Genomic DNA, 25,770 nt, shown 5'->3' on the forward strand with positions numbered 1-25,770 from the left:
GTGCCCTTACATTATGGAGGGACCTAAATTGGTAGGGAGAGGTTGTGGCACTATTTTACTTAAGGAAAAATATTACTTTTGTTGCATCTTTTGGCTTTTCCCAGTTAGCGGTCGCCACAGCGGAACTCCGGTCCGCTAATGATTGGTAGTTGATTTTTACGTGCCGAGTTACCAGCCCTGATGCACAACCTTCAACGAAGGTACGCCCATTCACACACGTCTCCAAGCAGAAGACGCTCTAGCTGAGAAACGAACCGGACAGCGTCTTACTGTGAGGCGACAATGCTACCACAGCACCACCACCGCGGGTTAGGGAAAAATAGTACTGTTTTCTCTAATAGTTTTTCCTATATAGAAAACATTGCAAGAATAACAGACTGCAATATATACCACACTTTTTGAAAAAACAGTAATAAGGAAAAATATTACTGTTTTTCAGAAAGTGTGGTAATATATTGCAGTCTGCGATTCTTGCAATGATTTCTATATAGAAAACTATTAGAGCCTTTAAACAAACAATCTACCAACAACCTTTACGACATAAGACAGAAAAATGAGGGCAATGCTCTCTATAAACACATTAAGAAGTTTCCTACACATTCATTTAAATATGGGGTTAGACCATGAGGATCTGGGCCCTAGAGGGGGACCTTCAGATTTATATCTGGAATTGTTGGAACTCAAATGGCAGATTAGAACAAATGCATGTAGTGTACCTGGGCTTAATGATAAACTGTCTCTTGGTCCTTTGGTAAGATTAAAATCAATGTACTTTACTTAATAATGTGTATTAATGGTAGATTAATGATTATGTCACTATTTTTACATGAACTGACGGTTTATTTATATACTTTTTCTTGGAGACACTATATATACGAACACTTGTTTTGTTTTCTATGTAGGATGGATAGGATTTTACAAAAATTAACCTTAGGGGAAATGATGTCAAGTTATGTGTGATTTTTTTCAACCTATGACATGCTGAATGTGACTTTAAAAGGAAGTTTTATCGATTATTTTGTTATTCTGAATAAGTCTTGTGACGAAAGCGCGCTCAATAAATTCTGTGTATATTTTTTTATTAAGTAAGTGGTGTGCAGTTCTGTAACTGCCTTTCTGTGCTAACTTTCCTGGTTGATGTGCAGATGTATTTGATTTGGGCTCCAACGGCCCTGAATGCACCTGCCGGCCAGGTGTGCACCCCAAGCATAATCCGATGCATCTGTGGTGAGGGTCTGGGCAGTGCGGGGATGAAAGAAGGGAAGACCCTTGTTGTGGTTGCATGCTGCTGCCCACCAAAGAAAATCTTTCCTTAGACAGGGTATCATAGGTATGATAGTTTCCAGGTCCTGAGAGTGTTGACACCAAAGGCTTTTTAGGGTAAATCTGAATATTTGTCTGAAAAAAAGCAATGGCTGGAGCCAGGCATTTTGTGAAAACTCTGGGAGCAGTGGATAAGCCAAAGGGAAGTGCAGAGAACTGAAAGAGCATAGATCCTGCCCTGAAACATAGTTATTTCCTGCAAGATTCCCTGATTGGGATGTGTAGGTAGGTCTCTTATGTCTAGGGTGGCTAACCAAGCATCCTTGGAAAGCATAGGAAGAAGCTCCTGGAGGGTGAGCATTCTTAATGTTGGTATCGCCAGGAAGGTGTTTAGAATTGATAGATCGAGGATTGGGCGTTAGTTGCCCTCTTTCCTGGGTATCAGGAAAAGCCTGGAATAGAAACCTTGGCCTATCTGGTCTGCAGGAACAGGCTGTATTGCCCTCATGGAGAGCAGGGAATGGACTTCTTTTTAGGTCTCTGCCCACTGGTTTGGAGGAAGATCTGGGAACTCTTTTGGGGTTGGCAGTCTGAGAAAATAAAATGTGCATCCTTGGGACACTACGTTGAGAACCCATAAGTCATTGGTAATAGAGGCCCAATTGTTTACATGGGAGGAGAGTTTTCATACTAGGGGCGCAAGCAGGTGGGCAGAGGTACGGGGTGGAGGTGCAAAGTCATTGAGTTCTTTACATAAGGGGGTGCCTTAGCACTCCCTGTTTTTGAAGTGGGGGAACTCCATTGCTTAGATCTTTGCATTCCCTGGGACTGCTGTCTGGGGGGCGGGGGGGTCTACTTCCCCTAGGTCTTGTCTGAGCTGGCCTGGAGGGGGCCGGAAAGGACCAGTGCTTGGAGGGGCAATGCCTAATGAACCTAGGAGGCTGGACCTGTAAGAAGTCTGTCTGCATAGATTTAAGCTTTTTCTTCCATCTTTTTAAAGACCTTTTCTGCCTTGGTGCCAAACAAATTATCTTTGTTTAATAGTGTGTCCAATAATTTTAGTTTGACATGGTCTGGCAAGGGCTGTTCCTTAAGCCAAGCATGCCTTCCAAGTACAGAACCAGTGACTGCTGTCCTGCAAGATGCTTCTAGGGCATCAAAGCCACATTGCAAGGTGTGTTTAGTAACTTGGCTTGCAGAATGCTTAAGCTCTTGTAATTCTTTATTCTCTGCACAAGCAGGAAAGGTAGATATTTTTTGTTTGAGGAGTTCCATGGTATGTTGGCTGGTATTTCAGCATGTGGAACTGACAATTTAATGCTCAAATGGCAAAAGTAGCAGAGGCGTATACTTTTTTACTCCATCTGTCTAAAGCTTGTGAATCCCTATCCGAAGGGGTGGTATTCTTAGCTGTGGTTGCTGTTATTCCTTTAGGTCCTTGGGAGATGACCTATGGGTCAGCAGTAGGATTTTTGAAAAGGAATTTGTGAGAGTCAGGGACTCTAATACCGGTCAGGTTTCCTGGGAGCAGGAGGAAGGGTGTCAGGAGTCAACATGCATTCCATAAAGACATCATCCACAACATCCAAGAAAGGAGGAATGGCTAAAGGTCTGTGTTCTGGCAAATCTAAGAATTCCACTAGTCTCTTTCTGGACTGAAGATAGTCCTGACATTCCCACTGGAAATGCTCCCTTAAAGTATGTAGGGTTTCACCAAATTAAAAATCCTTTGGAGGAGAGGCAGAAGGAATGGATTCCTCTGCATATGAATCCTCATAAGCAGATAGGGGTTGCATGTCTTCATATTCAGAAACCTCAGTCATCAGACTCCTGGTCAGATAAAACTGCTAGGGACAAGTCTCTCATTTGGAAGGGGTAGGCTGGCTTCCCCTAATAAGCATGATGAGGTCTTCTGCCATTTTAAACAATTGAGATTGAGGCATGGAAGCAAGTGCCTGAGCTTGGGTCGTCATTTTTAGGCGTAGTTCATACCCTGGGCCTTAGAAACTCTGTAGTTTTAGAAAGACTTGAAGATGCAAAAGAAGTTGTCTGTGTTGAGTATCGGTACTGCGAAGAACTTCCTCGGAAGCCGGTGCCTGCTCAGTGGCTCAAGACCCATCCAAGGTAGAGACATCCGCAGGTTCCTTAGTCAAAGAAGAGTCTCGCGGCATACCGGACTCTGAACAGGTCTCGGTAGCAGCCTGCGAATCCACAGAAGCGGGCATCAGGGGCTGCCAAAGCACCTCACTGAGGACCGGTGAACTGACGACTAGCTTAATGGAAGTGTCTGCAGTTTTGGACCTGTGCGGTCTGTCTCTGTCTTTATCCTTACGTTTTTTCGGAAGATAGTTAGTCTGATGCCTTAGCAAAGCCATATCGGAATTCGGTGACAGAGAGCAAAAATATTTAGCTACAATATGGGCCCGACAACATATAGTTCTGGCGTTGAACAAAGCACAAAAGTGACAGCAAGGTACGTCGTGGTTTGGGCCTAAACAGGTGATGCAGTAAGAATGAAAATCTTGGTGTGGTATTTGATTTCCACAGGCAAGACAATTAACCTTTTCAGACATTGGTTAGAGCAAGAAAAAAGGATCCCCAACAGGGTACTTAGCTTTAGAAGACTTCAACTTCAATTCAGAAACGAAACTCGGGTAGCGGCCGACCGGCACGCATGCAAACTGCTTCAGGCTCCTCGGCAAGAAAGACTGATGTAATGGCGTCGGCTGCCTGATTTTATACCACTGATGACCTGACGTCAGTCCTGGAGTGACAGCAACCGATGCAGAAATACTAAGTCTCTAGTATTTGGGCCAACTGAGGGCTAACCCTGCAGGATAACCCAAGTGTGATGACTGCAACAGTGAAACACAAAGAACATCTACTAGATCTAAAGACCTAAATTTTGCTTGCAACATAAACAGGACATGCTGGACACAGAAATGTGCATCTCAGAGCATTCCCATTTGCTGGAACAGGCTTCCAATCCATGTGAAACAAAGTTCCTCCCTAGCCAGAGTTAAGCATATCTTGGACGTCTAAATGGGAAATCGAAAATTAACCCCTGGTCTAGTGCCTATGTCTCTGATGAAGAGGCAATTAGTAAATCATGTTATAACCAACAATCACCCCTTACATAAATATTTAACGCATGTAACTTGTGGTACAAATTTGTGTTGCGTGGATAGGATTTATAAAGGCCCTAGTGGTCAATGGCCTAGTATCCAGCTATGGACCTATATGTATGGGCTACTTAACTTTGAATGACGAGACTGCAGCGTAGCAGTATTAAATAAAACTGGGTGAAGTGTAAGTAGGGAATATTTGACAGACTGAGTGATTATGGTATTGTTTAGAAAGACAGCAATGGGTGTTAGCAGGTGGAGTAAAAGTAGGAAGATAGGACAAAAGTTAAATATATTCTGTGATAATGAACAGAAAGATACAGAGTGTTGTATGTTAATACGGGAAAGGAGGTAAAGCTAGGTAGGAGGAATGCTGACAGCTGAAAATGGAATGTGCGTGTTTAAGCATTTGGTGTTATGTTGGAAGAAGTGGGTATGGAAAGGAGAAAATAAATGTATTGAACTGGTGGGGTGGCTGGGGAATCAGGGATGGGAGGGAAGCAAAGCAGGCCAGAAATCAAATATTAGAATTCAATCTATAGCTTTAATGTTAGTGAGCCGGCTACGGAGATCTGCATATTATGCAGCACACAGTTCTCAAGCCAAACCACATCCTTGGTGCTTGTGTTATTATTCAACCTGATACTACAGCAACACACACCTTCACCCCAAACGTCCAGTTCAGTTTTCAAAATGGCACATGATCCGATACAAACTCTAACCAATTGGACTACTCTGGTTCCAACACAGTATCAAACAAAATTGACAAATTTTGATGCAATCCTAATCTCCTGTTAACATTAGACAGAAATGTAATGTAAATGAAAGCTATAATTGACATAATTAACCCAAACACTACAAACAGCAGCAGGAGCTCCTGGAAAATGGAGACTTACAAAATCAAGCAAGCAGTTTGTGAAAGCCTAAGCTTGCTGGAAAAAGCAAGTTCAACTGTTTTGTGACACAGTGTACGTCTAGATTCAAGAACAAACTACTACCACTCTCAGAAAATAATGCATGCCTCTTTCTCCTAGAGGATTTTCTGGGCAGTATATACTGGATACAGGGGTGATGTTAGTCAAGCTTCTATTTTAGTCAGTCTAAAGGGCAAACAATTAAACTGACGAGGCAGATTTTAATATCTCCATGTATCCTACAATCACTATTGTGGTTACCTCTATTACATGTTCAGACCAATAAATGGGAGAAGCATGGAGTCCACATGTAAGTTGCACTATGCTGATAAAGTCAAAGAAAAGTTCAGCATGTAGGACAAGACAAAGACAATCCAGAACAATGCAATAAGACAACAAGGGAACAAGAAATAAGGATTGAAAAAAGCAACTGTGTCTTGCAAAGTAAATGCAACTAGAACAAAACAGTTGTGTTTACGATTTACCTAAAGAAAATTTGCTACTGTTATATTACATTTCACCAGGAACTGTTAATATATATTGAAGAAAAGTTAAAGAAATTTAAGAAGTAAAAAAGACAAGCACTGTATAAAAATAATGAAAGTAAATACTGAACGAAGACCATTACAGATTTTACGAACTGTTAATAAAATTGTACAGGTCTCCAAATATCTCTATTTTTTTAATCATAATTGTAACTCGAAGCAAGTGCACATTTTATATTCCCTTACAAGAAGGCAATACATAAACTCGGGACAGAGCTGTGTGCATACTACGACAAAAATACAACAAATCATTTTAAAAATGGATGAAAGGTTTCTTCCCTTACCTGGTAATATCATAAACCATAAGTGCTCCTGCAGCCCCTCTGTAGTAGCTCCGTGTAACAGCTCTAAATCTCTCCTGTCCCGCTGTATCCCAAATCTGGAGTTTAATCTTCTGTCCACTAACTTCAATTATTCTTGTACCAAATTCTACACCAATTGTATGAGGGCAATCTGCCATAACTTAATGAAAAAATACAGACGTTATCATAACTTTGAAAGTAAACTCTGAAATCAGCACTGGCAGTAACAACAGTACTAGATTAAGTCTCACAGAACACCAAGGCATTTTAAGAATACTTAAAACAGAAGCATTCCTACTAGTAAAAGTTCTTAAATGTTTAATGCTATAATGCACAAGGACTAAACAGCCCTACAATCACATTAAGAATCTCTAAGATGGGGCAATTAAGGACAGACTCCTTTCTGAAGTAGACAGGATCCCCACACTTAGAAATTTTACTTATTTGTATTTCATAACCAGGAAGATGGGTTAGTCCACATACCCTTTTCAGCTACAAAATTGTATATCATTTTTTAACACTGCATCAAAGACAATTTACATGTGAATTGGGAAAACAAAATTTATACCTGAAAAAATGAAATGAGAGCTATTTTAGCATTTAAATAAGCACTGCAAACTTAGCTGTACAACACAATTTGCACTGAATGCAGACATTAGCCAAGTCTCCTCATTATTTTTTTCATTCAAACAGCCTTTTGGCAACAGATACAAAATCAAGGCGCAACCCTATATAATACTGTTGCCTGCTTCCTTAGGAAGAGTTAGATTAAATTTGTCTATACTTAAGGAAAGATCCACTTATCTGTTTTATGATGTCCCTTCTCTTAAGATCAACAATTGTAAGAGATGAAGGAAGAGAATGGTGAGAGGAAGACTGATCAGAACTACAACTGTGGTATCTCCCTTCTCCAAACACACAGATGTTAGAGGGGAATGAACAGTGGAAGATCATTATAATTTGAAACTTACCCCTAAAAGTGATCAATTCTGTATTACAAGCAGTTCAATCAATGAAACCAAAGAGGACTATTAGCAATACAAGATTCCACAGAGGAGATCAGCTGGAACTCTGACAATTAACTTTGCAAGAAATAAAGTTGCGCAAGTAAACTTACCATAACAGTAGATGCTCGAATGACAACTGCTGCAGTATCTTAGCTGTAACAGCAGGGACTAAAGACAGCTTTGGGTGCCAAGCCCTTCAGAACATTCACGCCAACATTGAGGGAGGCTGAGCCCTAAAGAGACAATGCTAAGAATAACAAAAAAAAAAAATAAAGTCCATGCCCTGGCATAAACACCGCACCAAAACAAACAAAAAGAGATTAAGGGAAGGAGGAAACAGCCGCTGCAGTAGCGATCATTCAAATATCTACTGTTAAGGTAAGTTTACTTATAAAACTGTACTATGTTCACCATACTGATCACTTCTGCAGTAGCCTTAGCAATATGGGTAAATTACCTCATATGTCTCAGCTGTACAGATTTTCACAGAAAGCCCAACTTTTTGCTCATATTTTTGGTCCATTTTTCATAAAAATGTTGTTTCCCAGCAAAGTATTGGCAAGTCACTGAAAATTAAAGTCAGAAAATGAGACATTTGAGTTTCAGACTTCATACAAGAAAATTTATGCTAACCCAAAACCTGTTATGCAATCAACTTTTCTAAATTTGTAAGAGCTATATTTAAAAACTGTCCATATTTTGGGGCCTTTCTTTATGGCTTTGTCCTGATTCCTTACTGTAAAAGGTTAAGAGGTATGCTTACTTAAACATACTACATTTGAGAGGTGGAAGGAGAAGAGTTCAAGAACCAACGGAGAATGGTCCTAGCCAAGCCTGATCTAGACCTAGAAGAGGATCAAAGCCGATAGTGCTTTGTAAATGTGTAGAAGACCCAGTTGCAGCTTCTAGAACACTTCTAGAATCCAATCCTTAGAAAGACACCACAGATAAAGCCATGGCCCTGGTAGAGTAGCTCTTGCCCCTCCCGGGAATTTAACTGTGATGAGTACAACCAAAGGCAATAATATAACAAACATCAATAGCCTTAGACAACCATATGCAAATGATCTGATTTGACACAACTTGTATCTCTTTCTTTTCTTCCCAAGAAACGAAAAACTGATCCAAAGATCTGAAAGATTTTCTTGTCAAGGTAGTATTTGAGTAGTCTGTGGACATCCAAGGTATGTGGTATCATTTCTCCCTCACTTTTAGGTTTAGGAAAGAAAATGGAGAAGAGATAGTCTGGCTTAAAGTAATCTCCGACACTACTTCAGGCATACAAGGAGATCAGCTTACAAACAGTTTCTGTGAAAAATAAAATAGGGCTGACTCGCCATAAAAGCTTGCAACTTAGTACGGTTTTCCATGCTAAGAACCTCGTCTCTTCTCTAACACAAAATTAACCTCCCAAGGAGGGCCCATCGGTTTTCTTAGAGATCTTTTATGCAAAACCCCTTTCAAAAAATTTTCTGACATTGGAATGCAGTGAAAGAGAAGGGTCCATGGGCAAGCATGCTAAAATAGCAGATAAATACACCTTGATGGAGAAGTAAGGCAACAAGATGGTAAGTCACACAAATATTGTAAAACCAGACAACTAGCCCTGAATGGATGTTGGTTATGTTGTTGTCACTAAATAGAAAACCTTTTCTATTTACTACTGTATGACTTTCTTTCCTTCAAGTCCTTAAACCATTGTGAAAGACTTCCTAGCCAAAATGTGACGCTATATTTGCTCAACCCCAGGATAAATTATATCCCTAAATATGAAGTAACTATTCACCTTATACCTCCTTACTTTACCCTCCTTCAGTCACTTCCTTACTTCAATTTCTCTCACCTGGCTCTCTTTCTAAACAAGCCATAACCCTGTGTTTTCTCTCACTTCATATTGCAATTCCTGTTTGTATTACACCACCTTATCTTTAATTTTTCAATAAAGTGGTTAACATTTCACTAAATATTACATCACTGTTGAACAGGCTGCATCTATTCTTAATCAGTGTTTTCACATTATGTCTAATGTAGTATAATCAGCAAATTTTAGATTTTTTTGTAATATTTTGTAGATTATAAAATTATTATTCTTAAAATGTTTTTGTAATACATTGGAGAAGATCTCCCTGGGCCTCCACTGAAAATGGGCACCTACCAAGTTGGACTTTCCCAGTAATCAAATATCAATAAATAAATAAATAGTAGGCGCTCTTGCCTCCATTAGTACCCGATGAACATCCCCTGTAAGCAGGAGCCTAAGAGCCTAAAAGGAATTACGACACCATCATCCAGTCATCAAATAAAGTTGATTTGAGTCTGGGTGTATCAAACACTCCTGATTTTGTGCGGGTAAATCCAGTCAGTGAGGAAGCTTGTGGTAACTGACCCTGGCCATTACTAAAAGAAGGGAGAACTACGGCTGGCTGGGCCAGAAGGGAGTCACCACAATGACCTTATGGGATTCCTTCTGAATCCTCTTGAGTACCTTGGATGTCAATGGAATGGGTAGAAAAGCATGCAGGAATATTCCTGCCACATGGAAAAGGCAAAGGTATTTCCAGGTATTCTTGCATGGAGTCCTGGAGCAGAATCAGATTGTTCCAAAAGGAGGCAAATAGGTCTACCTGAAAAACTCTCCACAGATGGATCAAATATTGGAAAAACCCCTGATCTAATTTCCATAAGCAAGGGTCTACCTTCATCTTGCTCAGCTTGTGTACCACACAGTTTTGTCCAGACAGAATGTAGGTTACCTCTAGAGTAAGATTGTCCTATGCATTTATATCCAAAGCTAACATGGCTAGTCTGCAAAGAGGGTAAAAAACTGTTTTCCACCTCTCTTGTTGATGTACCACATGACTGCAGTATTGTCTTAACAACATGAAGAGGTCCTGGGGACCAAAGATGATTCATAGAGTTCAGTGCCTTGATGAGGGCAAGCATCTCTTACATTTATGAGCTTGCATCTGTCCTTAGTGACCACATGCTCTGCAGATTTACCCCTCCTGGAACTGCTCCCCAAGCAAAGTCTGATGGACTTGTGGTGACCAACTCCCTTGGAACAAGAGGGAGAACGGGAGACAGATTTAAAGCTATCTGTTGTCTCCACCAAAGGATTTATTTTCTGGCAAAGTGCAGCACTGGGATTTGAAAAGACAAAGGGTGCGGGTGATGGGACCAAAGAGATTTCAAATACCATTGCATTTTTTTTCATGTGGAGTCTTGCCAGGGTTATCATGAGAGTAAGAGATGCCACAAGTCCCTAAATCCAGACCTATTCTCTCACAGTGAGAAAAGTCTGTGTGGAAAACCTTAGAAATAGATCTAAATACAGATCCATTTTTTCCAGTAGAAGAAAAGCTCTTTGAACTGAGGTGGCTAGATGACATCACAGGAGAACAATCCTGTATTAAAGAGTCAAGAAAGACTACTGAATATTCTCTTGGAATCCCAGCCTGTGCACCCCATCTCTCATCCAAGAGAAAGATTCCTGACACTTGGAAAAAAGACACGGCAAAGATAAGCAAGTTGTCTAAATGTGGAAAAATGTGGATACCCTGTAGCCTGCAATTGGTGCAGTGGAGAGTCCAAAAGTTAAGGTAGAGAACAGATAATTTGATCCAGACACAAAAAAAAAACATTAAGAAATACCTGAAGCCGGGACGAGAAGGAATATAAACATGTTTTAAGTCTAGTGTTACCAGAAAACCTGAGAGAGGGCGAAGAGGTAATAGCCTGTTAAGTGACATTCATTATTTTGAATTTGGTCACTCTCACTAACAAGATTAGGAAAGAAAGATCCAGAACTGGTCTCCAAGCATTTTACTTCTCTGGGACTAAACACACCTTTGAATAAAAACCTTTCCCCACCTGGGAAGGAGGAACTAATTTTATCCCATTCTGGGGCAGCATGTGATGGACAGGTGGAAATAAGAGAGTCTAATCTTATGAAGGTGGAATTACCCCTATGGAAAGGAGGAATTTCCTCCCATTGCCATCTTTCTGGAAGGGAAATGGGGTTGAGGACAATGTCCCTTAAATTGTCATTCTGACTTGTTGGACTGGTTCCAAAATTTTTTTTGGAACACCCTTGCCATTTCTTCTTAAACATCTATGTGATTTTTGTTGAGTTGATATATATTTTTTGCCAAAACTGAATGAAGGGTGATATGGTTAAGAAGGAACAAGAATAATTTAGAGGGACTGACAAATGTTAAAGTATTGCAGAATTGGGGGAATCTCCTAGAACAAGAGTAGTAGCAACTGCAGAATGCTACACAAAAAAATAAGGGAATAACTCGACAATAAGCAGGAGTTAAGATTTCTGTTAAGCAAACTGTTTTTGGACAACTAGAGCACAAAAACTTTTAGCACAATGACTCATGCAACAGAAAGAAGAAAGGGTGGTTGCCAAACTTAGGGAGTCTACAACAAGGATGGTAACAAGAAATCCTGTAAAAGTATTGGAAATATTTTGGAAATTCTATGAAAGTCTGTGTAAAGCAGATAAATAATGAAATCAAGAAAAGGTACAAATAAAAATGTTTATGGAAGAACTAAATACGCCAAGGTTAGTGGTAGATGAGGCTTAATTACTAACAGGATAGGAGGAGATAAGATAAAATGGTGATGTATAACCAAATCTACAGGAAAGGCCCCATGAATAAATGGTATTCCTGTGGAAATTTGGAAGCTAGGAGGAAAAAACTGATAAAGATCTGAAATGTTTTGTTTAACAGCATTTTAACAGGAGAAGTACCAACATTCTGGAAGAAAACGGTGGTAGATGTAATACCTAAAGTGAGTAAAAATCCATCAGACATTGCTTCAAACAGGCTCATTTCAATACTAAACCACGATTATAAAGTGTTTGTCAATAATGGCTAAAATAATGGCAAAAATTATGCCAAAACTGACAGATATGGATCAGTGGGGTTTTGTGGAGAGGTGGCAAACATCTGAACACTGATGATCAACAGGGAAGAAATATGAAAAAAATACGCTGGGACTTTATGAGCAGGTCAGTAAGAAGTATTTGCATTCCCTGATAAAATTCTAAGGTTGATTAGGAGGATATATGAGGCGAAAATTCAAGTGGGTGGGGTCCTGTCTGACAATTTTTGCTTGAACAGAGGAACCAGGAAGGGGTGTTGTGTCCTCCTTCCCCTTTGTTATCTGCATTACATTTAGAACCACTGGCAAAGAAAACAAGGGACTCAGAAATTCAAGGATTCAAATGGTATGATAATCAAGAAAAACTATTTGCAGATGATATGGATTATTCTATACCCGACAAAACCAGAAAAAAACATTACAGTGTTGTGGAACATATTAAGACAGTTTCAAGTTTTTTCACGATACAAAATTAATGAAGCTAAAACAAATCCAATAGTGATAAATTATGCACCCACGCAAAACTGGTTCAGCAATATCCATATTTAAGGGGACATGATAAAATGAAGTATTTAAGAGTATGGATTAAAAAGGATTCTGGTGTAGAACTGAAGGTATTTGGGAAAGATACTAAACAAAAGATAATACAAAAACTGAGAAACTAGAAGGTCTGGTTATATGAATATGGATAGTAAGATAAAAGCAGGTGTGAACACACCAGACAAAACAATCAACACAAGGAAAAATATGTACAAGTGTGGAATGTGTAGACAATGTGAGTGCATTTGTGAGGGGGAATAATACAATTTTACCAAGTATTAATCACACATGCAGATTTAGACAGAGGTTCAACTGTAAAAGCATAGCAGCTTATATTTAGCATTTTGTGACTCCTGTTTCTCGTTTTATGTTGGCAAAATTGAATGCCCACTGCACAAAAAGACTTAAAAGACACAGGACTGACAAAAATAAAAAAAAAAAGTGACAAATGCCTTGCAGAGGCACAGTATGGTTTGCAAAGAAAATAAGACTTTTTTTTTATTTTAGAACAGGTAGAAAAAAAATCCCAGAGGTGGTCCTTGAGAACAAACAGAATAGAGAGAATTATTATGGCAGGTGTGCTTGAATGCAACCTGCTTAATAAAATTAAGGGCAGCTAAACTGTAATTCAATGTTGAGTGGTAACTCTGCTGGATTACCGAGTACTGCTTTTAGCACTAACATATTACTTGCACAGTTTTTAGTATTTAATATTTACTTATCCATGCATCCATCCACAATCCCTTTTTGACATTTTTGCACATGGTGTCAGGAAGTCACTTCAACAGTGACTTTTATATTTCTGTTATTTTAAAAAAGAATTTAGATTAAATTTATATATTTCTTGCATACTTTTCAATGTATGTTTAATTAGGGCATGTGCCTTTAAGAAGAAAAAAATTGCTTTTTTTAACCAGTTTGTATGTTTAATTAGGGCATGTGCCTTTAAGAAGAAAAAAAAATGCTTTTTTTAACCAGTTTTAACTTGCTCAATGTTCATTGGTTGAATCATTATCTTATTTTGTATCTAAAGGAACATTTGTATGGTGTGGTCAGTTCTAATGAAGTCCTTACTGCCAAGGACGAAAGCGCTCAGCTCATTTTTATGTTGTGTGTTAAATTCTTTTTGAACACTACAGCTATAGACTGACTTCAGCCCTGTGAGTAATGTTTTAGGGCTGCTTCATGAAGATTTGTTAGACTTTAAAGATTTCCTGCAGACTACTCTATCACAGATACTGGGTGAGTAAATTGGTATTACCAGGTAAATGATTTTCTAAGCTATGATACAGAATTGGAGTTGCCTAGACATAGTAATGCCTTGCTGAGTCTAATTATGGTGGCTGCCAAAAAAAAAGCAATTACTAGAAAACGGAAATCAAAGTATAAACAAACTAATAGAAGCAGGGAATACAGTAACAGAGACAAACTGGAAAAGGGATTTTAAAAAAAAGGGTAGGAGACAGTTATATATGTAAAAGTGGGAATTGTGGGAACAATACATACATGGAAGAATGAGGTTTAAAAGAAAGTAGGACCTGAATGAGCTATGTAACATTTGACTGGAAATAATTTGGTAGAGAAGTGACGTATAACGTTTTCAACTACAATTGTGTCTATATGGTTGGTAATGTGAAATGCTTGTAGCTGGGATTATGTTGATATGGTTTGTTTTCATTTATATAAAACTATATGACTGACTACATCACAAGTGAAAATTTAATAAAGATGTTTCTTGATCAAAAAAATTTTGAATGAGGGGTTAGAGAAGGCCTTTGAAAATTTGGAAAAGAGGGTTTGAAAAATATTAGAAATTCCCTAAATCAACTTACCCCTTTCATCTCACTTTTTCATCACCTCTGCAGCTGAAGGGCCAAAAACTAAACCTCTCTCCAAAGGAGAATTTAAAATGTCATTTTTATCATCCGGGGGAGCTAAGAATGCAGCCAAGCAAACCTCCTAACACTAGTATTAGTGGCCACAGCCTTCGAAGAAGTATCAGCTGAGTCATAGCCCAGTATAAAAAATCAGAAGCAACTTGTACAATCCAAATAACTAAATTATTTAAAGTACATTTTTCCAAACGAGAAGAAAAATGAAGACAAAACATTCCTCATACTTTCATAATTAGACAGAATATTAACATATGAGCCTGACAACTCAGAATCCTGAAAATCCAAGTCACAGAAGCATATACTTTTCCTCCATACATTATCTTCCCAGCCTTAGCAGAAAGAGTAGGACTGGGATTAACTAAATGCTTAACAGCTGGTCAAGTTTGGGAACAGTGCATACAAACTTACAAGACTAAGGAACTTTGACCATCCTATCTGCCTTTTTATGGGAAGCTGTATGACTATCAGGAAAAGTGTAGGCAGTAACAAACTTCCTCTAAAGCTGACAGAACTGGAGGAATGGTTGAAAGTTTTGGAAATTCCTTCTGTAATACCTCATAGTAATTTCTGAGGGACTGAGAAATCTTAGTGTTCGCCCATTGAAAACAGTGGGACATTCTGTACGTCTCAAAGAAAGAGAACCCTCCACAGACAGGTTCAGAAACTGAGCTTTCTTCAGAGTCCGAATCAAAAATCTAGGAGACAACTAGGGTATCTGCCCCTTCATTTTCCTGGCCAGACTCAAAATCTTGAATCTCTTCAGGAAAACAGGTATCCCTTTTACCAGAAACTGCTTTATAAGAAGAATCAATAGCCTGAATTAAACCCTAAAACAGACCCAGTAAACTACTCCAAAGGAAATTTGAGAGGGTTAGAGACATATTTTTGGTTTCTGGGGGGTTTTTATATGAAAAAATGGGGCCAACAGTATTATTAATGGTGGCAGCAGCTTCCCCATGGATAGGTGCAACATTCTGAAAAACAGGGAGACCTTCAGCATTCCCATTTCTTGGACCATCAAGGTTCTTCCTTGCTCACTGAAGGGACCCCAACAGATGCAAAGAGGATGAGGCTAACCCCTGGTCCATAGTAGCTGTAGGTGCTACAACAGAGATATCTTTATGGTCTGAGGTACAGCTAATTGCTACAGCAGGGTCACTTGTGAGGAAGAGGCAAATTGCTAGACTACTGGGGTGGCAAAAGCTGTTGGCTAAACTGCTTCTTTCTGAGGCTGGAAGATCAACCAACCATGGGATCAACAGTTTGTTTGAGGGTCAAGCCAAAAATAGTGCCTCTTTCCCGGGAAATAAGCATAAAGATCTGGTAAAAGTAAAAAGTCTTTAAAAGTTAATTTTCACATAAAAACACAGTAAAAAGCACTTAAAAACAGTCTGCCAGCCAAAAAAGTAAAATACACAATTTCTCCACAGAAAATAAAAGAGTTTACAATTTACGTAAACAACTTTAAAAGTGACAGGGAACAAAAAGCAATCATGTTTAAAATACAGTACAGTCCCACTACATTCTGTTAAAACATGAATTACTAACTTTAAGGCATCTTTCCTCAACAGTTGTTCCTTAGGCATTTCCTGGTTAGGGGTCGCCACAGCGGAACTCCGGTCCGCTAATGACTGGCAGTAGATTTTCACGGTGCCAGCTCGACGCCCAACCTTCAATGAAGGCACGCCCATTCACGCATGTCTTTTGAACACCTATCGACCGCGGGGAGGACATGCAGACTCCACACAGAAGGCGCTCCAGCAGAGAATCGAACGGGAGTACCTCTTGCTGTGAGGCGACAACGGTTAAAATAAACATTTTTTAAATGGCAGTTTTTCCCCCAAAAGGGAACTTAATTGCTCAGCAATGGAACAGCACAAATCGACCATCAATCTTCAAAAACTTCAGAGGGGCATATTCTGCCACTGGAAAGATTTTAATGGCTTTGCGCCTAAACCTGTTTCTTTTAATGGTCAGAGCATGTGGTAGGTGCCCTGAAGTTTGGAAGCTGGTCAGCTGTTCTATCTTATGCAAAATATAACCCACTGAGCCAAGGCTAATGCAGCAGTGATCAATATGATTAACACTTGCAGTATCATAATGATACAAGCATGGAAATGAATGCAAAGTCAAGTAAGAAATAAGACACAAGATGTTCCTATCTGAGAACCACATGCATCTATGCATAATAATGCATGACACACTTAGGCCAAATGCTTTCAACAATACAGGCATGCTACAATAGGTAATAAACCATACCTTAAAGCAACAAATAAAACACAAATCTTAAGAACTACAATAAATAACCAATTATTTGGAAAAGAGAAAAACAAAGCTTCTAATCAGGATGCTTTTGAGTCGATCATACAAAATGCATTTGGACAACCATAGGATTTTTCATTCAAAAGTGGAATAAAGTAACATGTCAAAGTTGGACAAAAGCACAGATAATTTTTTTTTTATTTTTGTTTACTCGTCTAGCATACTGATCTCAATGGACAACTTGCAAGCACAGCCTAGGTGAAAAATCATGATGAGGAAAGATGCAACTTCGGTGGTAACACAGATACAGAGGTATAACATAGGTGAATATAAACAGAAATGTGTGTACATGTGTATATCTATCTTCTGAGATTTTTTTAAAGTTGTTTCAGGTTTCAACTTTCTGTTACTTAAGAAGTTAACTTGAGTGTTTTCTGCCATTCCACACAGAGCTTTTGGAGAAGGAGCACTGACTAAAACTGATATGGGATATATAACAATAAGTAGACTGTTTTTTTTTGCTTATTTTTACTAGTTATTGGTTATTCTAGATATTTATAGCACTTTTGTTGTCTGCTGCATACTTTATTTTATAGCTATTGGCTCACTGCCTGTAGTGTTTTCTGCCTGAAATGATTTCTGTAGTGTGTTCTGACTAGCTCCCCACCATCCCTACTGATATCTTGTCTTTATACCTGCTGGCCTTGCAGTTGCCCTCCCCTACTCTAAATTTGTTCTTGAACACTCCTTCCCAGTCTAGTGTCATTAGCTCATTCTACTTAATACAGAGAGAATATCTGAGAAGGCCAAACTCACTTTCCTTTTGTTCCTCCTTTTTCCCTTTCTAAAAAAAAAAAAAAAAAATTTGCCTGAAGCTCCTAGTCTTCTGACTGTGCTTCTCAAACATTTTGGAAATAGAGAGTATATTTTAGTGCATTTATTAAAACTGTATTTGCCTTAATATTGCTTCAACTCAAGTGCTCTCGGTTGCACTGCATCTGAATTGTTTTAGTTGCTTTTCTGTATATATAAACTTTTCAGTATATGTAAACTAGCTACTTATTCTACTGTAATACTGCCTCTTAAATAGTTTCAGTTGTGCACTTGCCTTGCTTCATTTAAAAAAATGTTAACTGCTAATTTTGTAGAGTTTTAATTACATTTACTGTTTAGGGCTACACACTAAAGTGTGTTAGCCTATTATTTTCTGTATTCAGAGCTATACAGACCTTGCTGTGGTAAAAGGAAGTCCTACTGCTTACCAGTGGGAGTTGTGAGCACTGTACTGCCTAACAGTAGGCGTGGTTTCCAGCTCTGAAATTGTAATTTTATTAGCCATTTTGGGCTGATTTCTATCTGTAGTAAGAATCTGAATGGGAGACCTTATTACGTCCCGCAGTGGCAAAATCTTTTGCCTGCGGAACGTGAGGGGGAGTGAAGAGATAGCAGATTACATGAGGAAATTGCTGACCAGGACTAACACCTCTTTAACGAATGATTGCTTTTCAGATCAGAAGAACAACAGGATCCTGGAAGTGAAACCCGGGAACTGGGTTTGGATTAAAATTGTCAAGAGGAAAACCTGGGCCTCGCCTAAGTGGGAAGGTCCATACCAGGTATTGATCGCAACACCTACAGCAATCTGAATCAAAGAACGAACATCATGGATCCATCTGACACACTGTAAAGTGGTAAAACAGTTTGAACTGGACAAAAACTTGAGTTCCCCTGAGGAACACTGATTAGTAGTAATCTTGTTTTGTAGGAGTATCTGACTATTGTAGCAATGCAGAAAAATACCGGAAGGGAGCAGCCCTTCCCACAAAAGCATTCCAAAATAATTTTGTTGTTAATAAGTGTGATTGTTACTTTTCTGTTTTGGCCGTTTTTATTTTCAAACAAGACTAGCCAAGTAAAGAGAGCGAGAATACTTGGCATCCGCCTTTAATACGTACCAAGCTATTAAGTATGCATATGCTCTATCTTTTAATGTTTCAAATTGTTGGATATGCACGGCTATCCCTACTGTACATGGTGGTCTAATGTTATGTACAGTCCCTTTGGGGGCAAATGATACATGGACTAATTTACTATTTGAAACTTCAAATGTAGCCTTAAAGGACAAAATAGCATTACCCCTCATGGGTCGCCAGAATGGAACTGTATGTTTTCAAAGATTAGGCAAGATTAAGGTTGGATGGAGTCAGTGTAATGTAACAATAATTCATAACTGTACAATAGATGGGCACTGTGCAACGAGTTTCAAGCCTATAAGAGTGCTTGTTAATAGTACAGGGCTCGTTAATGACACAAGTTTCTTTGATAAAATGTTATCTGCGTATGATCTTTTGTTTAAAGGGCTGCAAGATAAAGGAAATCATTCTGTTCCAGTCAATATTACACTTAAAGTAAATGATTGTTATTTTATCTGTGGTAGAAAAGCATACAAATGGTTACCAAGGAATTGGTCAGGCAGTTGCTTTTTGGGTTATTTAGCACCAGCTATAAGACAGACATTTTCTCTTCCCCAAGGTAAAATACGAAATGTACGTGCTGTTAATAAACCTGTTAATCCCGTAGGTAACGTTGATGCATCCTGGATCTATCACCATGATTTGGCCCATAGTAGCAGCAAGGGGCTATCACACATGGACTTGGGCGATGATGTTATTTCCTGGGCTGGTATTCTTGCAGCGTATGGGACAGTAAAATCCATTTGGGAGCTCAGAAAACTGTCAAAACTGTTAGAAACTCTGAGCAATGTAACTTTTTCTGCGCTAGAATTGGTGACGGATGAGTTAACTGCAATGAGGACTGTAGTGTTGCAGAATCGTATGGCGCTCGATTTCACCCTAGTGGCGAAAGGAGGTACTAGCGCTCTTATCCAGGAGTAGTGATGTTCGTTCATTCCAGATAACGAACATGACATTGACAGTCATCTAGAGATCCTACAACAAGTTTCTGAACTTACAAAACCAGGACAGAATCCATTAACTGACTTTTTCCAAAATTGGTTTGGAAATTGGGGAACAGTACTTATGAATGTCTTAATTGCTATATGTGTTGGTGCCATTATATTCCTACTGTTGGGTTGTTGTTGCATTCCCTGCATCCGAATGATAATATCAAGTGTATTGTCTGCCAATGCAACTAAAGCTAATTATTCTGAATATACAGAACACGAGTCATGCGAAAAACTGTATGAATAAAATGTATTACTGGTGATACAAAGTGTTGTAAGGGGGAAATGTAGTAAGAATCTGTGTTCAACATCTTTGTATCATGTATAGTAAGGGTTAAAATGTGAAATTGCATTGCAAGCAAAGAAGCAAGTTAAAATAAGCTGTTTTTCTTGTAAAGAATTTGCTGACCAAAGAGGAATGCACAGATGTTACCTTGGTCCAGGCACAAGCTTATCTTGTGACTGACCTCTGACCATCTAAGGCTCCAGTATGTGAATTTATAGCCTTGACTGAAATTCCTTGTCTAGTAACCAGTTACTGTGTACGTGCTGAGAAGGGTATAAAAACCCATGTGAAGTGTATAGAAATTAGACTGCTGACATACCATGTACTTTGTAGCATGTCTCCATGCATGTAAAATAAACCTTTTTGCTTATTTTTATCTGCGTGATTCTTACAGTATATGTTAAGAGTATCAAAATATTTTGACACTATCCCTTTCAACTTTCTGGCTTAAAACCACATGTGTTTTTGGCATTGTGCAGCACTGCAGTGCTACGGTTAAAGTATTGCAGGTGCCAGAAAGTCTGCTCTTCAAAATTTCCCTTAGAACTAGCTGGTTTCTCAGTAGCAGCATTAAACTCTGAACCCCTGTGACTAGCACTTGCTCTAGAACCTGCTGGAAAGCACTAGGAAGCCTTAAACTGATACAAGCACTCAACTCTCCTTGTTAATAAGGAGAAATTAATCGCAGGTACTAAACAGCCTATAAATTCAAAGTACCTTGCAAAGGTAAGGGAAAACAGCTCTTGTACTTTACAAAAAAAGCACCTAAACAGGCATGTCCAAGGGTCAGCTTCCAGTGATTCCTCCTGTCCACCTGGTGAATCTTGGCATACTGGGGCAATGCAGCAACTGCCTCATGTACACAGGAAACTCTCTCCTCCTACCACACAACACTACAACCTGCGAGAGATGCACTTACATAGCCAAACTGGAAGCAAAGCTCTCTCCAGCCAAGATTGTGCTAGGCAGTCAAGAGGAGAAAGTCAATACCTGCACTACACCTCAGGCAACACATAGCCCTTCAAAACCCATACCCCATCAACACCCACACATAGCAACACTATACCCACATATGCGGAGACCCTTAACATTAACCTGCCCAAGCAGCAAGGACATCCGAAGCTGAAACGCAAACAAACACCAGTCGCAACCAAAGTGACACAGCTCAACACCAGTGTGCCACCCAACAACAGCCCCCAAGGCAAGAAAATTTACCCACTTTAGTCATAGGCAACTCTATAGTCAGGCACACTGATGTCCTCCCACTCACCAAGCTGAACAAGGAGAAAATTCCAGTCAGCTGCCTATCGGGTGCCAGAATCTGCCACGTAACGCATGCACTCCGGTCACTCCACAACAAGTACAAATACAAGAATGTCATTGTCCATGTTGGAGTGAATGACTTGAGATGTACCAACTTTGAAAAGATCTCAGATCATGTGGTCCAGGCAGGTATGAACATAGCCCTGAGTAGCATCCTGCCTTCGCCCAGAATGATACCACAGTATAAGGACAAAATGACTGACTAACAACTGGCTAAACTTCTGGTGTCATTCAAAGGGGATTCAGTATCTGTCTGCCTGGGATGACATGATCGACAAACCACGATACTTTGCTAGTCTGCACCTGTCACCCCTGGGATTCCGGTTACTGGCTAAAGCTCTTGCCACCCCTAAAGTGCCTTTTTTAGGCAAGGTTCAAAGGACAAAACCACCACCGTAACAGATACAAGCATGCAAAATCTGAAGGTAATGCTAGAAGTTTAAACCTCAAAATGTACTTTCAAGGCACTCCTAAAAATGGAGAACATCGATATCTGTGCAGTAACTGAGACCTGGCTCAAGGCTCCAGAGAGCATCCCTGCGATACCAGGCTACAACTCTTACCACACTTTTCGGCCACCAAACCAAGACCGAAACACTAAAGGTGGACGAGTGTCCATATTCACCAAGGATATTCACACCTCCAGGCTAGCTGCCCAACACAATGCATCTGAAATTCTCCAGGTGCAACTAACACTAGGTAAGACTACAATCCAAACTGTAGCTTGCTACAGATCCCCCACCATGCCCCAGGATTCTCACTACACCTTTCTAAACATAATGGAAAATATTAAGATACAACCAAATACCCGAATACTGGGTGATTTCAACTACCTTGCCATTAACTGGGAAAACTACTCTGGTACCAGCACCTTTTCCCAATGGTTCTTTGAATTCATAAATTCCAATGCCCTGGATCAACTAATCCATTGTCCCACCAGGGGCTCCAATATCCTAGACCTGGTCATTACCAACATGGGAGATAGATGCTCCACACCAGTGGTCACCCCCTCATTGGTCAGGTCTGACCATAAGCTAATCACCCTTGACATCCACATCCCACCCCCCAGTAAGGAAACCTCTAAAAAACACTTCTCCAAAGCCAACTTCATGCTACTCAAGTCAGAAGTGATAAACTTCATGACACCTATACAGACTGGAGCTGAAAGTTCGACTGACGAATGCTACACTAAGGCACTGTACGAGCACATCCACTCATGCAAGAATCGTGCCATCCCAAATAGAACCAAGATGCTCTCCTCCAAAAAAAGGAAGCCAATCTGGTGGTTCCCTGCCATAAACAAACTATACAACAGGAGGAAGAAACTGTTGCAGAAAAGAAGAAAATCCCAGGATGCAAAAAACTCCCTTACCAGCTTCAGTAAGAAGCGGAGATCCCTCATAAAATCCTCAAAAGCAAGTTACGAAAATAAAATTGCTAAAGATTCCAAAGACAACCACAAGGCATTCTACAGTTATGTCAAGAATCTAAATGGCAATGCTCAGATCTGCTCTCAGCTACAACAGAATGGCATTAAATATACTGATCCCAAGGATATTGCCAATATCCTGGCAGATCGGTTTAGTGCCAACTTCACCCCCTTCTCAACGCCTAAAGGGCCCATCTCAATACCAAAAGATTGCCAAATTCCAGTAATCATGGCCACACAAGCAGAAACCGCACTCTCCAAAGCTAAGAATACAGCATCCATGGGACCAGATGACATCCCGGGCTGTGTACTACATGAACTACAAAATGACCTGGCACCTCACCCAAGTGTCATGTTTAATCACAGCCTCACCGCAGGCTTCGTGTCCACTGAGTTATCCCACTCCACAAAGGGGGATCCACCTTGGATCCCGGGAACTACTGTCCTATCAGTCTGATGAGCCTGATCTGCAAGGGCATGGAACGCATTATCATGGAACTTATAAACAAAGACATTGCCAACCTTGAAACATTGGACCCCACCCAGTTTGGATTCTTGAATGGCCGATCTTGTCTCCTGAACCTGATTGACTTCTTCAAATCAGTTTCCAGAGCTGTGGATGAGGGTAATGAGGTCCACATAGCCTATCTGGACCTCGCCAAGGCCTTTGACACCACCCCCCACTCTGGAATCATAAATAAACTTACTAAGCTAGGCATAAATCCCTACGTCACTCAATGGGTTGCCAACTGGCTTACTGACAGAACCCAGACTGTAAAGTAGCCAACTCTAAATCCAGCTCCAGACAGGTGACAAGTGGAGTACCTCAGGGTTCATTCCTGGGACCGCTCTTCTTTAGCATCTACTTCTCTAAAGTACAAGCCAACACTAACGGACTCTGGCTAACAAAGTTCACAGATGACTGCGAAATGGGAGGCACTACTGAATCCCCAAATGATGTGGATATTCTACAAAAGGGCCTTACAGAAACAGATGCTTGGTGCCTGAGTCATGGGCTCAAGCTTAATGCCAAGAAATGTATATTTATCCCCTTTGGGAAAAACCATGTACCCATTTATTACCACATAGGTGACAGTACACTAAACACTGAAAGTGTGATGAAAGACTTGGGGACACAGGTGGACAGTGGTCTCACCTTAGATAACCACATCACCACAACAGTCAGGAAATCCTTCTATGTAGCACACCTCATCACTAAGAGCTTTTCATCCAGAAAAAAGGAGGACATTGTCCCACTGTACTCATCCCTCATTAGACCCATTACAGAGTACAACGCCCTATTCGGTATGTACCTCAAGACATCTGCAACAGTTGGAAAGGCCACAGAAATACCTCACTAAAAGAATCACAGGCCTAAAGCAGATGTCCTATGCTGACAGTCTAATAAAACTCCAGCTGTACTCTGTGGCATATTGTCTACTCAGAGGTGATCTCTGCTTAACATACAACGCCATGTCAAACCTTGAACTGCTGGACATGCTCCACTTAAAGAAATCCCAATCCCTCAGAGCCACACACTCCAGGGATCTAAACCTTGTCATCACAATGAACAAAACATGCTGGAGAGATAGGTTGCTGACCCAGAGACTCCCCATACTCTGAAATGAACTGCCCACACATGTCAAGCAGAGCACCTCCTTGGCCTTCTTCAAAAGGAACCTTGACAATTGGATGGGAGATGGGAAATTCACCTTGGGGATCACGTCAGTCGCCCTGCTAGACAGGGGTCCAGGGAAGTAAATATTGTGGGATAAAATATCCACGGAATTGTTATGGCCAGGCTTGTATAGGCCCTAGGGCAGATAGCTTAGTACCAACCTATGACCTATATCTATATATACCTTCCTTTATCAAAATTACATTTTTTTAGAAATTCAGAATCCCAAGAAGGCTTCTTAGAATGACACTATTCAAAACCTCAGATCATCGAAATTTTATATACGGTAAAGAACCATTTGGGCACCATGGAAACCTTTGACCTTTTCCCCATAGTGTGATCTCAGACTTGGTAAATTTAGTTACGGGCCCCCACATGGGTGGGTTTAAATATATTCCGTTTTATTATGTTGTTCTCATGACCAAGTGGTTCTTTACCCTATGTAAAATTTCGATGGTCTGAGGTTTTGAATAAAGTCCCTCTTGAAGTCATCTCAAGATTCTGAACCTTGAGTAGGTATAATTTCGAAGAATGCAGACAGACACACACACAAACAATAGGAGATGATTATTATGTCACTTTAAGCACTCAAAGTCACAGTTACATTCATATCTGTTTTTAGTAAAAGCATTTGTAGCACTTTTTTGTATTTCCTAGCATCAGTACAAGAGTCAGTATTAGAAAGATGCATCAGATATATTCCATTGAGCCTGTGGCACACTCACCCTCTCAAATCACCCACGGTTACAATTACTGAAATAATAATTTGTAGGTTTGTAGTAACATTTTGTAAATGCAGAACTGCAAAAAACACTGCAATTTGGAGTTATAAGATGGCAGCAGCAGTGCAAGAACCTAAAAATAGAGCTCCGGGCAGTGAACTGTTTATATCAACAGAAGCCTGCAAACTACTGATAGCCAAAGCGTCTGATGTCCAGAAGGTTAACAAGGGAAAGATAACAAAGTAAAAGGAAGGGACAGCAGTGTGGATAAGCAGACCTGGGAAAATCAGATGGTAATGGCAGCAGAAGGAAGAAACTTCAGTAATCCTAGAGAAAATTTTGACTAAATGACCTAGCAAATTTCAAGACAAGTAGAATCCTGTTGGCATATATACACAGAGGCCAATAACAGAAGGCTGACAGAAATATAAGTTTTAACCAAACATTTACAGGGAATGGTACAGATCTAAACTACTGACAAAGAGATTATAGGTTCATAGGTATATACAAAGCTAACGGCCATAAAGACCTTTATAAGCCTAGCTGAGCAACCTAAATGTGTCCCACAATTTATATGTTTTAGACATTTATCTAGGAGTGATGGATGGTTATGACATGATTTAC

The 25,770-nt window shown here is 39.9% G+C and overlaps 1 protein-coding gene across 1 annotated transcript in view; it reads right to left on the reverse strand.

Annotated features, from left to right (window-relative positions):
* The window catches only part of RAB14 (RAB14, member RAS oncogene family), a gene marked incomplete in the record, with an annotated part of 850,204 nt that overhangs the window by 536,478 nt on the left and 287,956 nt on the right, over nucleotides 1-25,770 (reverse strand). The window contains 1 exon segment of the mRNA XM_044058006.1: nucleotides 6,132-6,309. Coding sequence (XP_043913941.1) covers nucleotides 6,132-6,309 — 178 coding nt within the window.

Source organism: Protopterus annectens, chromosome 16.part0, assembly GCF_019279795.1.
Source record: "Protopterus annectens isolate FY-2018-M chromosome 16.part0, PAN1.0, whole genome shotgun sequence".
Taxonomy (NCBI): domain Eukaryota; kingdom Metazoa; phylum Chordata; order Ceratodontiformes; family Protopteridae; genus Protopterus; species Protopterus annectens.